Source organism: Aulostomus chinensis, chromosome 4, assembly GCF_037954235.1.
Source record: "Aulostomus chinensis isolate RoL2024-O1b breed Wild chromosome 4, RoL_Achi_v1.0, whole genome shotgun sequence".
NCBI lineage: Eukaryota > Metazoa > Chordata > Actinopteri > Syngnathiformes > Aulostomidae > Aulostomus > Aulostomus chinensis.
This window is the reverse complement of record NC_141323.1, coordinates 7,412,350-7,425,776: the sequence shown is the minus strand read 5'-3', so window position 1 is coordinate 7,425,776 and position 13,427 is coordinate 7,412,350. Positions and strand designations below refer to the sequence as shown.

At 49.2% G+C, this 13,427-nt stretch overlaps 1 protein-coding gene across 3 annotated transcripts in view; it reads right to left on the bottom strand.

The window, feature by feature from the left end:
* The window catches only part of mpped1 (metallophosphoesterase domain containing 1), a 47,914-nt gene that overhangs the window by 15,095 nt on the left and 19,392 nt on the right, over positions 1–13,427 (bottom strand). For all 3 annotated transcript variants that reach the window (XM_086202400.1, XM_086202401.1, XM_086202402.1), the window contains one exon: positions 10,202–10,427. In XM_086202400.1, coding sequence (XP_086058526.1) covers positions 10,202–10,427 — 226 coding nt within the window. The remainder of the gene's footprint in view (positions 1–10,201; positions 10,428–13,427) is intronic.

The following is a 13,427-nucleotide window of genomic DNA, read 5'->3' as shown; positions in this document are numbered from 1 at the left end:
GGCAATAATGAGCTCCCGCCGGAGACGACTCTCGCAGGGGACGCCGACACGAAAAATTGTTAGCCACACACTTAAAGGAGCGAAGTGGAGTGTGTAAAGAGTTGTTCTTAAAACAGCAGCTTGTCTGAGGGGAGGTAAGAGGGTAGGAGGAGAGTGAAGAAGGAGCTCAGGATCACCCTCCAGGAACAACAGGTGCTCTCACAGATGGAGGTCCAGCTGATCAACCTCACTTTTAATTTGCTGACTGTATTTGGTAAACCAGGAATCCAGATTGTTTAATCCGGATCAGTCTGGTGTCTGACGCGCAGCACCGACTGTGTCCTCACTGGACTGCCACTGACTTGTTAACTGATGTCATCACTGCTCTGATGATATAATCAATCTGCCCAGTCAAGGTACAACTTCATCAGTAAACGAGTGTGGATCGGTGATCCACGAGTCCCATCCCGGTGCACCTCCCCTCCAGGGGCGGAGCTGCACCCGAACATAGCAAAGCCTCTGGAATGTCTCTGCCCCACCAGATGTGCTGTCATTATCAACCATGTGTGACCTCTCTGTCAAACTCAGGCCTCCTCTAAGACTGCCAAGACAGCTGAGCTCATTGTCAGAGGTGACGCTCATAGTGAGCTCTGCAGAAACAAGACGATGACAACAACCACAACCACAACTACAACAATGACAAATACGACAATGACAACTACGACAATGACAACTACGACAATGACAACTACGACAATGACAACTACAACAATGACAACTACAACAATGACAACTACGACAATGACAACTACGACAACAACGACAACAACTACAACAATGACAACTACAACAATGACAACTACGACAATGACAACTACGACAATGACAACTACGACAATGACAACTACGACAATGACAACTACAACAATGACAACTACGACAACAACGACAACAACTACAACAATGACAACTACGACAATGACAACTACGACAATGACAACTACGACAATGACAACTACGACAATGACAACTACGACAATGACAACTACGACAACAACGACAACAACTACAACAATGACAACTACGACAATGACAACTACAACAATGACAACTACGACAATGACAACTGCGACAATGACAACTACGACAACAACGACAACAACTACAACAATGACAACTACAACAATGACAATTACGACAACAATGACAACTACAACAACGACAACAACAACAATGACAACTACAACAACAACGACAACAATGACAACTACGACAACAATGACAACAAAGACAACAACGACAACGACAACAATGACAACGACAACAACAACAATGACAACAACAACGACAACAACAACAACAACGACAACGACAACGACAACACCCCCGCCCCTGCTGACCATAAATACAGTTCAAGGTCCAGGATTTTTAGATCTGTCTTAGGTAGTGGAGCAACATCTCGTCCTGGCGAGGAGCGCCGCCTCCACCCTGCCTGCAGAGGTTTCGCTCTGAGCTTGTCTTCTAGGTTATGTTTCTACCTGAAGGACACAAGCTGACAGTTTTAACAGGATTATTCTTGGATTATAATTTCATTTATGAAATGAACATTCAATTGAAGAAAAGTAAGACTTTCATTAGTTTTCATGTCACAGGCGTTTTTACCGTTAAAAAACTCGAGCATTCATTTTCCGGGTGATTGGGTGATTCCTCCTTCCTCCACCTGGAGCTGATAACAGGTTTGGGTTCTGATAATTCAGCTGCCGATTCAGTTCAACAATCATTTGTGGACTGTTGGACTCAGCAAGAGTCAACTGAGTGACGTTTCCAGCCACCAGTTTGTGCGAGAAGCTCAGCTGTACTGCAGCGGAGTGTGTCGCTATCCCTACAACTGCTGCAGGCAACAATCTAGATTTTACAATATCGAGAATTATCAAGACAATTTGTGCGCTGCTGCTCTTAACAAAAACTGACCCCTTTTCTCTGTCTTGATTGTAAAGCCCTGAGGCTTATCCCTCAAGCTGTGCATACAATTCTTCACATGAATACAAACAGACGCAGCGCTGCGTCACCTGCTCTCCAGGCAGCAGCGGCAGACTTTCAGCCCTATAGAAGGAAAGAACTTCAAGACATGACAAAGGAACAAAGACCCTCCTCAGCACGTCTCCTCCTGTCTGGACCCTTCTGACATCGTAGCCATCAGCTCCAGTCTGTACTGTTAGCAAGCGTGCTGGCGCCAGGGAGGCACACCGGTCCCTCACAGCTCTAAACAACAACCCCAGACCCGGCAGCGCTGGGAGGGTTTCGGACACGGAACACAACAAAAGGAGAGAAGGCAGCATGTGATGGTCGAAGTAAAAAAAAAAAAAAAGGGGATGGAGGGATGGACAGAGTGAATGGAAGGAAAGAGAGAAGGAAATGGAGAAAGTGTAATTCTGCCATTAAAAGCTGTTGGCCGTTCTTCCCTTTTCTCCTACACCCCCTTCCTTTCACAGTGATAGTAGCCCCCTTCCCCAATTCTTTCAGAATGATAGTTGCCTTGGCAACCGTGGCAAATCTTCCCGTTCTCAAACAGATGTCCCATTTAGTTGGAAATTAGAATGTGCAAAAAACCCATGAGACGCAAATTATTTCAAAGTTCTTCAGTGGAGAGAAGGAGGGAGGGAGGAGAGGAGAGAACACACGCACACGCACACACACACCCTCGCTCCAGTCTTCTGTGTGTGAGCGTGTGAACGGTGGAGATTAGCCAGACCATCCAGAGCTGCTGGCTGGTCTGGTGAGGTGCCGGAGGTGTTGCGGGTGGTGTTGGGGGTTAAAGGAAAGGTGGCATCTGGGATGAGCTGGGGGGCAAAAGGCAAGAGCTGGAAGTGCCAGCGTGGCAGAAGGGACACTGTGAGAAGCACTGAGCTGCCCTCAGGGGGAGCATGGAGCCGCTCCTGTGGTTCTGCACACTGCAAGAAATGTGACACGTTCCCTCCGACAACAGGAAGCTAACAGGGAAACAACAGAGCGTCTCTCTGAGCGCGGTCACTCTGCAGGTCAATGGAGACGCACCTGTGGTCAACCTGCTGTACGTCTGTCTCATGCAGCTGTGACAATGGTTTTATGTTCATTATTGGAATGTCAGTCTTAAACTCGCCTGTCGCCTGATGACAAACAAAGAAATATGCAAATGAGAGCAACTGTAGGATGAATTCAGCAGAAGATGGAGGCTGACTGCTGCTGCCTGCAGTGGGCGGGACTATGTGAAGAGGACAACTACGCGCCAACTTTGTTTATGAGGACTGATACTAAATAAAGACGTTGTAGTGTGTGTATCTCCTATTTGTCTGGGGAGCAACAAGGAAACTCATGCAATCCAGATGAGATCAGTGATCGGAGGCCCTAGAGGGCGCTGCAGGCTGACCTCCAAGCTGAGGGACAAGAATTTTACTGCAAACCCACATGTGCTGATGGAACAGCTGGGTTTTCATCAGCCACCTTTCATGCCCCCCCCCCCCCCCCCCGGCCCACACACACACACACGCACATACGCAGGGAGGTCCTGTCCTACGCTCAGATAATTGAGATTGGAGCATTCCACTTTTCATCCGGTTGTTCGGTGTATTTACAAGCAAACCTGCATCAGTTTAACGGACCCTTGAGGGTTCTGGAGGTTCCTTGCAGCTGTGAACTTCGTCGAGCTTCTAGAGGTTCTAGAGCTGCACCAAGCAATGAGAGCAGAGATGCTTCGTCTCATGGAGGGCAGTAGATCCTGGAGCTGCCATCTTGGTTCAGGGTCGCAACAAATTCCTGAAGCCATGCGGCCATACAGATGACCCCTAACCTCGTCAGGTCCTCCATGTTGCAGAAATCCACGTCATCATGCAGGAATTAAGTGTCATTTTGGTGCAAGTGGATCAACCGGAGCTGATCTGCCTGTTTTCCCAGCGCTCACATGAGAGGAGAAACTGCAGCGGCGTTCGGAACAAGCTGACTCATCGAATTTGTGTGTTAAGACGAGGAAAAAAAAACAGCGCTAAAAATATGGATTCTTTTACAGTGTATTTGACATGCTGACTGCCTCGACTCTGGTCAAACACAACCGTGTACTGATAAACTGGCCAGATGGAGAGAGGGAGACAGGGAGAGGGGGAGAGGGAGAGAGGGAGGGAGGGAGAGAGGGAGGGAGATTGTCGAGCTTGTAGAAGAAAGAAGAGAGACGCTGAGGCGAGGAGGAACATAAGGACAGCATCACTTCATTCACTCGTCTGCCTCTACAGTGCTACATGCCTTGGGGAGGGAAGGCATGTGTGAAATGGAGGCGAATGCCCTGTAGCGTGCCACAACACGCACGCCCAGCACAGTGAAGGACCCCCCCCCCAGGGCTTTTTACAGGTAATTTAAAGAGAAATCCCTCCAGGGAAATGACACAATAAATGTCCTCTCATCTGCTTCTCACTCCAGAACCGTACATTCAGCTACAGGGCTGCAGACTGGCAGCACTTAGGAGGAGGAAAGATGAAATTTGAGAGGAAGAAAAAAAGGAGGAGGAGGAGGAGGAGGAGGAGGAGGAGGGGTGTGTAGAGTAGCAAGGAAAGTAACAAGTAGGCCAATTTTTTTCCTCTACCAACCCCCTTAAGTACCCATTTATAAATGTTCAATGTTCGAAGGCTGCTGTATTTGGATCCTGTGGGAATGTGAACGCTACAGGGATGGAAGTGGGAGATGGAGGGATGGAGGGATGGAGGGGGGAGGGAGACGACGACGGGGCCCAAGGGGAGGTTGAAAGTCTCTCAGTGAATCAGATGTTAATTTAGTGTGGGCTCTGGTGAGGAGACCCAGAAAAGCATGAAGTCCCAGCTGCACGTCTCGTTGACTCCTCAACATCTGAGCTGAGCCGCCTGCTGCTGCCTCTGTTGACACGCGGAGGTCCAGCGACGCCGGCAGGTTTCCTCCAGGCCAGTGTTGGGACCATTTCACTCCACTATGGAGATCAACTTGGAAAACACACTGAGCTTCAAATGACCAGTCCTGTATTGCATAACATCTCCTGCTAACGTGATATTTTTATATGGTTCAAGTTCTCCTACAATCAAAACTGTGTGAAGCTGAACATCAGGTTTTAAGATGGCGGCCTGTAAGCACATAGCACATCCTGGTGCAACACTCAGCATCAACACCAGGAGACTCTCCAGTGGCGTTGCACCTCACTCCTAAACATGGTGGATGATTATGACCCGGCCATGACGCCAGCGGTGGGCTGAGTCTCTATTCTAGTTCGTGAGAGTCTGAACCACGTCTCCATGTGTCAGGGTGCAGGTCAGGCTGGTGGCGCTTGAGTAGAAACTTTCTCTCTGGATCCATCCATCCCTCCATCATCCATCCCTCCATCATCCCTCCATCATCCCTCCCTCCCTCCATGTTCTCCCTCTTCTCCTGTTGAGGGTGGTGGGGGTGGAGCCTATCCCAGCAGCCTTCCCCCTGGACAGGTCACCAGTCCATGGCAGGGCCAACACATAGAGACAGACAACCATTGGCTCTCCCAGCCACGCCTACGGTCAATTTAGAGTCTGGATTAACCTGGTCCCTCTTGATGTCTTTGGACTGTGGAGGAAGCTGGAGTACCAGAGAGAACCCAAATATTTGCTCTTCCTCCACCATGGGACTTCGTCATATGTTGGTTTCTTGTCCAGTCAACAGTGGACAAGGAGAAAAGAACATGACAAGTCCAGGACGCCGCAGATGTCGTCTGAGGCGCTGGGAGCGTTTATAGTGATCCAGTCACTACAGTCTTCACCAACTCATTGATTGATGACCCAGCTGATGATTGACGCCACTGCAGATGGGGGGACAGGCAGCAACGCAGCACCTGTCTGTTCACTCACTGGCTGGTGTTGGCGGTGCCGAGATGACGTGACGGTGGGTACACGCATACAGCAGGTGTGCACGCGACCGTTGGGCAGCGCTCCAGAAGTAGGAAATGTACTGAATGTGAGGACAGAGACGACTGAGGAGAGAGGCTGACGACATGGCACGCGGTGTGTTTGCTTGCTCCATGTCTTCAAGCCTGCACGTGTGGTTGCAGTCATTTCGACCGTCTCAGGAGTCCTCCAACATACCGACTGCTGTCCCAGCGGCTTCCTGCTCTGAAGTAGAAAACCACATGACGACGGCGCTGAACTGAAGCCGTTTCCTGTGATCCGCTCACGTGAAGCTGCTGCAAGTCACTGGATTTTCATTGGACGTGAAATGAAGAGGAAGCAGTGGCAGCTCGGAGGGAAATCTCTCAGAATGGACGCTTCAGAAAACAGTTGGACTGGAGACAATTAGTTGAAGGGCTAAGAGACTCAACACCTGCCGGATGGTCGTTGGATCCATCCCTCATTCATTCTTTCTCTCCATCCCTCAAACTTCTCTCATGTGTCTCCTAATCAGCAGGAGAACAAAGCAAACTCCAGCAGCTCTGAGAAGGATGGCACCTTCACCATCGTCACCATCATTAGACTCATTATCATCAAAGGGAAGGCGGTGAACGCCGCGGCTGCCTTTCACTTCTCCTCTCTCCCTCCTCCACTCTCACAGGCCAAGTTGATTACATTCGACAAGAGTCCCTTCCATTTCTTGCTCATCAGCGAGGACAAGCCATCAAACGGAGCTCAGGTAGTGTGTTTCTGCTAAATGAGAGGAAGATGAGGGTGTGTGTGTGTGTGTGTGTGTGTGTGTGTGTGTGGGAGGAGAAGGGGGAGAAAGAAGAAGAAACTGCCTCTCTTCATCTCTTTAGTTTTTGATGAGCTTTCTTAATTGGGCCACTATAGAAGGAGAAGTGAATCCTCAATAATTAAAAAATCTAATTAAGGAGTCTTTTGCATCTTTGTCCTTAATTATTTCACGCCGAGCAGTGGGGACTGATACATTTCTGCTGTTTTCATTTAAAGAGGAAAAAAAGCGTCTCGCTTTGTCTCCTCGCCGCTCGGTGCAAATCCCCCATCAACAAACAGACGACTTTGTCTGTTTGTGTGTGAGTGAATAAGCAATCCTGCCTTTCTTCCCTCCTCAGAGGCTGTCATTATAAACATTTAAAGAGATTTAACTCATCCACACTCACACGCTTGCTTCACTCTCCTTATCTGCCCCCTGCCAGAGTCATTCAGTTTCCTCTGTCAACTCATGGACTCAACCTCCACGCCCACTTCATGGAGAGGTAACAAACCAAACTCCATCACATCCGTACAAAGGGCTCAACATAAGATGGCGCCTGAGGAGCGCCGCCATCACCCAGAGCTGTGTGCGTCTCCCCTCAGTGGCTGCACAGGTGGAGGCCCCCCTCTCCATTATTGTCACATTTGTCAGAGCAAACTCGTGCAGACTTGGTTCACATTGACCTGAAACGCTGTCAGAGGTGCTGACATGATGGGGGGGTGACAGGCCGCGCAGGTGGAGGACCGACGGAAGGAGCAGCTTCAACACAATGAGATCACATCTTCAATCTGCTTTCAGCATTTGGAATCATTTGTTCCAAACCGGTGGGCGGAGCCAGAGGAGTCCTGCAGACCACAGACGTGCTACGGGACGAGCACAGGTGCGGTTTACAACATCAGCAGGAACTATTTGTCCAGGTATCCAGAATGAACTGACACCCAGCAGCCAATCGGATCTGGGCATTCACCCAGACCACGAGAGTCATTTCATTGTTGCAGTCCGAGACTCACCTGTGGAATAACCCTGCTGAAGTGCCTCACCTGTCAGCTGGCCACAGGTGAAGCGCTCACCAACAAGGGTTATAGCTTTGTGACAAAGTGAGACAGAAACCTCAGTTTTATTACATAAAGTCTTTGATTTTTCTCACCGTAAATTTGATTAAAATTCAAACTTCATGGAAGAGTAGCAGGGTCATTTTAGTGGTTTCAACTGAAACCTGAACACTGACTCACAGTGGAGGTTAGCAACAGGACGTAGGAGTAGTAGTAATAGTAGTAGTAGTCGGAGGAATAGTTCTCCAGCAGTCACCAGTGGACAAATGAAGGAATACTTCAATCTAAATGCATAACTGTGTCATTGTCTCCGGGCAGAACTTGAAGAAAAGTCCTCATGTATTCTGTAGCTGATGTTGACTTCATAATCCTCTTTATTCCTTTCAATCCAGCAGCAGAAGTTACAGGACAGTGTTCAGATAGTAGTGTCCCATTCCAGGGGCAGGCCTGCATGGACTCAAAGGAAATCGGGAAATGGGTGTCAAGTACAAATACGGTCTAACAGGACTGGAGCTGTTTGTCCTCTTCCTACACGAGCAGCCAGAGGAGGGCGAGCACCGTCACGCTTGTTTGTTCGTTAGGAGCTCGGTGAGTTTTCAAAGTTGCGTTGCCATCGTGCAGCTCATTAATGACTCGGATCTCGTCTGGATCGGTTCCTGCTGCGAAGAATCTGACTGGCAGGATTAAGAGAAGAGATGGAGTCACAGATCTGAGTTCGCGATGGCGTGTATGACTCATCTGGATGTTCTGGAGCAGGTGCATCCAGGTGAACTGCATTCATCAGTCATTATGGCGTGGGACCATCTCAAAGGCCTTTCAATTAGTAGCACCAGTCTATTTCTGTGTATGATGCAGAGGCAAGAGCTGCCATGCATGTAAGAATATCTGAGAACCACCACAGTCCCACAGGACCAGCAGACCCCAGGAGCCTGGACCAGGGGACCCAGAGCGGGAACCAGGGCGAAAACCTCAACCTGACCTCTGACATGAGTAAACAAGGACAGGCACTCAGGGACAAAGAGCAGAACAAAGACTCACTACAGGAGCTGAGACGCTTTCTCAGGCTCTGGCGGATCCCAGGATTCTATACAACCTTTCCACACCTGGACCTAAAGGGCCATTCAGTCTCTGTACCAGAGGAGTGAGAGTCTGGTTCGTGTTGCCGTTGCCAAAGCAACGGTTCTGTTCATAACTTTTATGGACAGAATTTCTAGGCAGACGGCCCGGTGGAGCAGTGGTCCTCCCTGTGGCCCCCAGCAAGAAGGTTGTAGGTGGAGCAGTGGTCCTCACTGTGGCCCCCCAGCAAGAAGGTTGTGGGTGGAGCCCCGGCTGCAGCACGGGGCCTTTCTGGGTGAGTCTCCATGTTCTCCCTGTTCCTGCTGGGTTCTCTCTGGTACTCCAGCTTCCTCCACAGTCCAAAGACATCAAGAGGGACCAGGTTAATCCAGACTCTAAATTGACCGTAGGCGTGGCTGGGAGAGCCAATGGTTGTCTGTCTCTATGTGTTGGCCCTGCCATGGACTGGTGACCTGTCCAGGGGGAAGGCTGCTGGGATAGGCTCCACCCCCACCACCTAGTTTGCTGCTTTGTGTCGGGTGTTGTGGTGAATTCTGTCAGTTGGGTCCATCAGTGAAGCCGTGAGATGGAACATGGCGGGTAAAATTTAGGATCAAATTCACTACACAGATAATCAGGCTTCAGGAAGTCTGACAATTATTGAGCACCTGAGTGGTGACAGTGGTTGCAGAGGTGTAATTTATGAGCCATAAAGCTGAATCTGGCATCACCATGGCAACAGAGGGACAAGAACAGGCACTGTCCCATGGAGAATTTTGTGAAGGTGGCTGATGCTCAGCAGTGTGTATCACCAGCTCCGCGTGTAGCCAATCACCTGACCCAGGAGGTGAAGGGGAGGAACTGGTTTACACACACACACACACACACACACCCGCACACACACACAAACACACACCCGCACACACACACACACATACACACACACACACATTTCTTTCCCAAATCTCTCCTTTGTCTCCTCCCCTCTTTCCCTCTCTCATTCTTCCTTTCCTGTTTTTCATTCAATCTCCATCTTCCTCTCTCCTGAGTGGCCTGAGCAATAAACTTGGAGGACCCATGTACACACACACACACACACACACACACACACACACACACACACACACACACACACACAACATTTTAAAATTACTTTGTTTTATTGATTTTATGTATTTGAAATACTTATATTAGAATAAATGAAAACCTGAACGTAAATCAGCCATAATCGAGTGAATCATGGTTTGTAAATCTCACAATAAATTCTCTGTTCCTGGTTTCACAGGATCAAACTGGCGAACCTCCTCACTACTTCATCCTCCACCTTTTTATAAACATGGAAGATACAAGTTGGATCTTTGTGTTGCTGCTGTAGTGGATGGCCTGAGACACAGAGAGCAGGAAAACAGCTCGCAGTAAGAGAGGCTACTCACCAGGGGGAGCCGTAGATCCTGAAGCCCCTCACAGTGACCTCTGAGTCCTGCAGGTAGATGCAGTTGGTGAGCAGTGACTGGACGTTCTCGTAACTCTCTGGTTTCAGCTTGGAGGCTGACGGGAAGTAGTAGAAGTCCTGCTTGATCAGGTCGGCCATGAACTCCTGGTCAAAGGTCAGCTCGTGATTCCCGGCGATGACGATCTTGATGTCATAGGGGAGGGTTCCTGTCAGAGGAGGGAAGGGCAAGACAGTAGCATCCATGTTACAGAGACACACAACGTTCTCCTGCTGCGACCCTCCTCAGACCACTTCCACCTCAAGTGGTGGTTCTCAACAGGGGGACCCTTGTGGGGGTCTTGAGATCATTTCTAAGCAGAACAAAATGGTTTTCAGAAAAAAAGAATGAAAAAAAAGTAAAAATTTTAGACGAGATGACAATTATAGTGCTTGTCTTGGGTTTTAGTGTGTGTGTGTGTGTGTGTGTGTGTGTGTGTGTGTGTTCAAATTGTGCCTTGGGAACTCTTATGAACTATAAATATAATAAAATTTTATAAACTTTAAAATCATGCAGCCTTCAATATCAGTAAAGTTTAGTTTGACATGTTAATCTCATGCCAGTGAAGAGCCACACACACACACACACACACACACACACACACACACACACACACACACACACACGCTGGCTGAGTCCTGCAGCTATGGGGGTCGAGATGATTGTGTCGGACAGTTTAGGGTTCGTAAAGGAAATGGGACACGTGCAAAGATAAATGAGAAGAGAGGAGGGCGAGGGGATAGAGAGATTAGAGAACAGAGGAGGGAGGGAGATGAGATGAAGGAAAGAAAGGAGGCAAGAACAGCAAATGAAAGGAAATTTCAGAACATGGATGAGAAGATGGAGAGACAAAGGATGTAGGTGAGGGAGTGGCAGAGAGAGTGAGGGAAAGAGTGCAGGGAGACAGAGTGGGGAGGGATGAGAGGGAAAATTAAGGACGACACGAAAGCAATTCCAGACAGCTTGGCATCCTCATGCGACATGGTTTCTCATTGTTTTCCCTCCATTTCCAGCATCTGTCGGAGGTTCCCTCCATCACTCCGAACTGCTGTGTCCTGTTTATGGGAGCAGAGCTGCATCCGTCAGGGAATCTTTATCTGGAGGAATGATGTGAGGGGGAAGTGGAGAGAATGAACCCTTCCATCTACAGCAACTGCTGCTGCAATTTCCCCGTTTCTCTCTCATCATCTTCCTCTAATCAAACTCCTTCACATCACCCAGCGGTTCCTCCTCTCGCAGGGGCTTTAATTGGCTATTCAGAGCAAGACACGCCATCCATCTGCAGCCATCAACGCAGCGTGGCCTGCTGAGACCAGGGCCGGCGTTCCAAGTCTGTAGAACAAGGTGAGCAGCTGATCGAGAGGTCACCGCCATGGCGTTGCCTTTTACAGCAGCAGGACGGCGTCACATGCCGCGCCTGCATCCCTTTGTGTGTCAGTGTGTGTTTGTGACGAACTTCCCCGTGTGTGTTCACATTTGCATGCATTTCGGCATGAATGTGTCGTGTTAGTGAAAAGGAGTAATTAAACACAGCTTTAGAGGAGGCTGACAGCCCGACAACAGCTCTGTCATAACAGCCAATCACAGCTCGATGACGGGGGGGGGGGGGGGGGGGGGGCAACAGGAATGCATCAGGAAGCCCAAAAATCCTTCATTGTGAGGGAGGAAGTGTAAGAAGATGAAAGCAGCTGTCACAGAGTGCCCATCTCTGCAGGGCTCAGTTGTGTTTGACAGAAACGTTTGTGTTTAGTTGTCAAGCAGACACCAAAAAACCCCAAAACCCTAAATGGAGGGGGGCGGCGCCCTCCCCACGCCACGGACACACGCGCCACTCCACAATGTTGTTTTCAATTCCTTTTAGGCTTCGCCTCGCTGCGGAACTACGACTCTCCCATAATCAGAATAGCGGCACCTGCTGGTGCGTGTGACTGGTGGGGGGCCAGCGCACCAACAGGTGCCCCGTCAGGGCCGCCCCAATAGAAGCAGAAACCTGTGCTGACGCCGCCCAGTTTGTTTTCACACCAAACGAAGGTGAACTGATTGTGCAGAAGTTGTTGTTCATGGCCACTGAAAAGATTCTGATGCTGAGGAGGCAACACAGCAGCCCAGCGCCACCGTGCACAGCAGGGAGAGCAGACATCAGCTGGCAGGTGGTGGCAAACCCCCGAGATACCTGGAGGTCAGTGGCTGTGGAGTGTGTGGGTCCATCCACCGCCTCCACCTTCGTCTGTCAGCAGGATTCTGCAGAACTGAGAGGTTCACCAGCACGAGCAGCAGCATGGCTCCTCCACACATCAGCAGTGGCCTCCCCCCTCAGGAGTTTGTTCAAGCTATGAAACACACACCCGTCCAGGGGAGTCCCTCTGTCCTCAAGGTGTTCACCAAGCAGCAGCCTCACACGCAGGTGTTAAAGCGACTGATCAGTTCCTCAGCGCACCGACACAACGAACCTGTGGCTCTGAAACCTCTCAACTCTCACATGACCTGGATGGAACGTGGCTTCTGGAGGCGTGTTACCTTCATCACGTTCCCAGAATTCTCTCTCTCACAGACACAGACACAGACACACACACACAGACACACACACACAAACTTACAGAAGAAGAATTAAATCTACATTTTTTTCCCAGTTTTCTCTGGACAATAAGGTTTGAAATGAGGTGTGAATTCCTGCTGGCGATCACTGGAGTCGCTTCGTTGTGGAAATAAAAAGAACAAAGTAGAAAGCAACAAAACAGTCTCTTATTGTGCTCGTCCACAAAGAACAAATCAATCATAAAAAGGCAATTTTTCGATTAAATACAACTAAATTTGTTGCGTATGTGACAAAGGGTGGAGAAGAAAAGAGTACAGGATGTGGGTGGAAGTGTGTGTCGTAGGGGAGTTTCTCTTCCCACAACATACGGCTGCTCTTTGTTGTCCCACCATCTTTTGTCTTTTTGAAAGGCTGCTTTTGATCAACAGACACTTCAAAATCTGGTGCTGAAGCTGGGACACAGCAGCCTGACACCAGCGTGGCTGGCAGGAGGGACAACAGCTGGACCAGGTCTGCTGTTCTGGTTCTGTCCCTCTCTCTCTTTCTATGTACACACACGCACACTTACACACACACACACACACACACACACACACATATTTTTATATATATATATATATATATAAATATGTG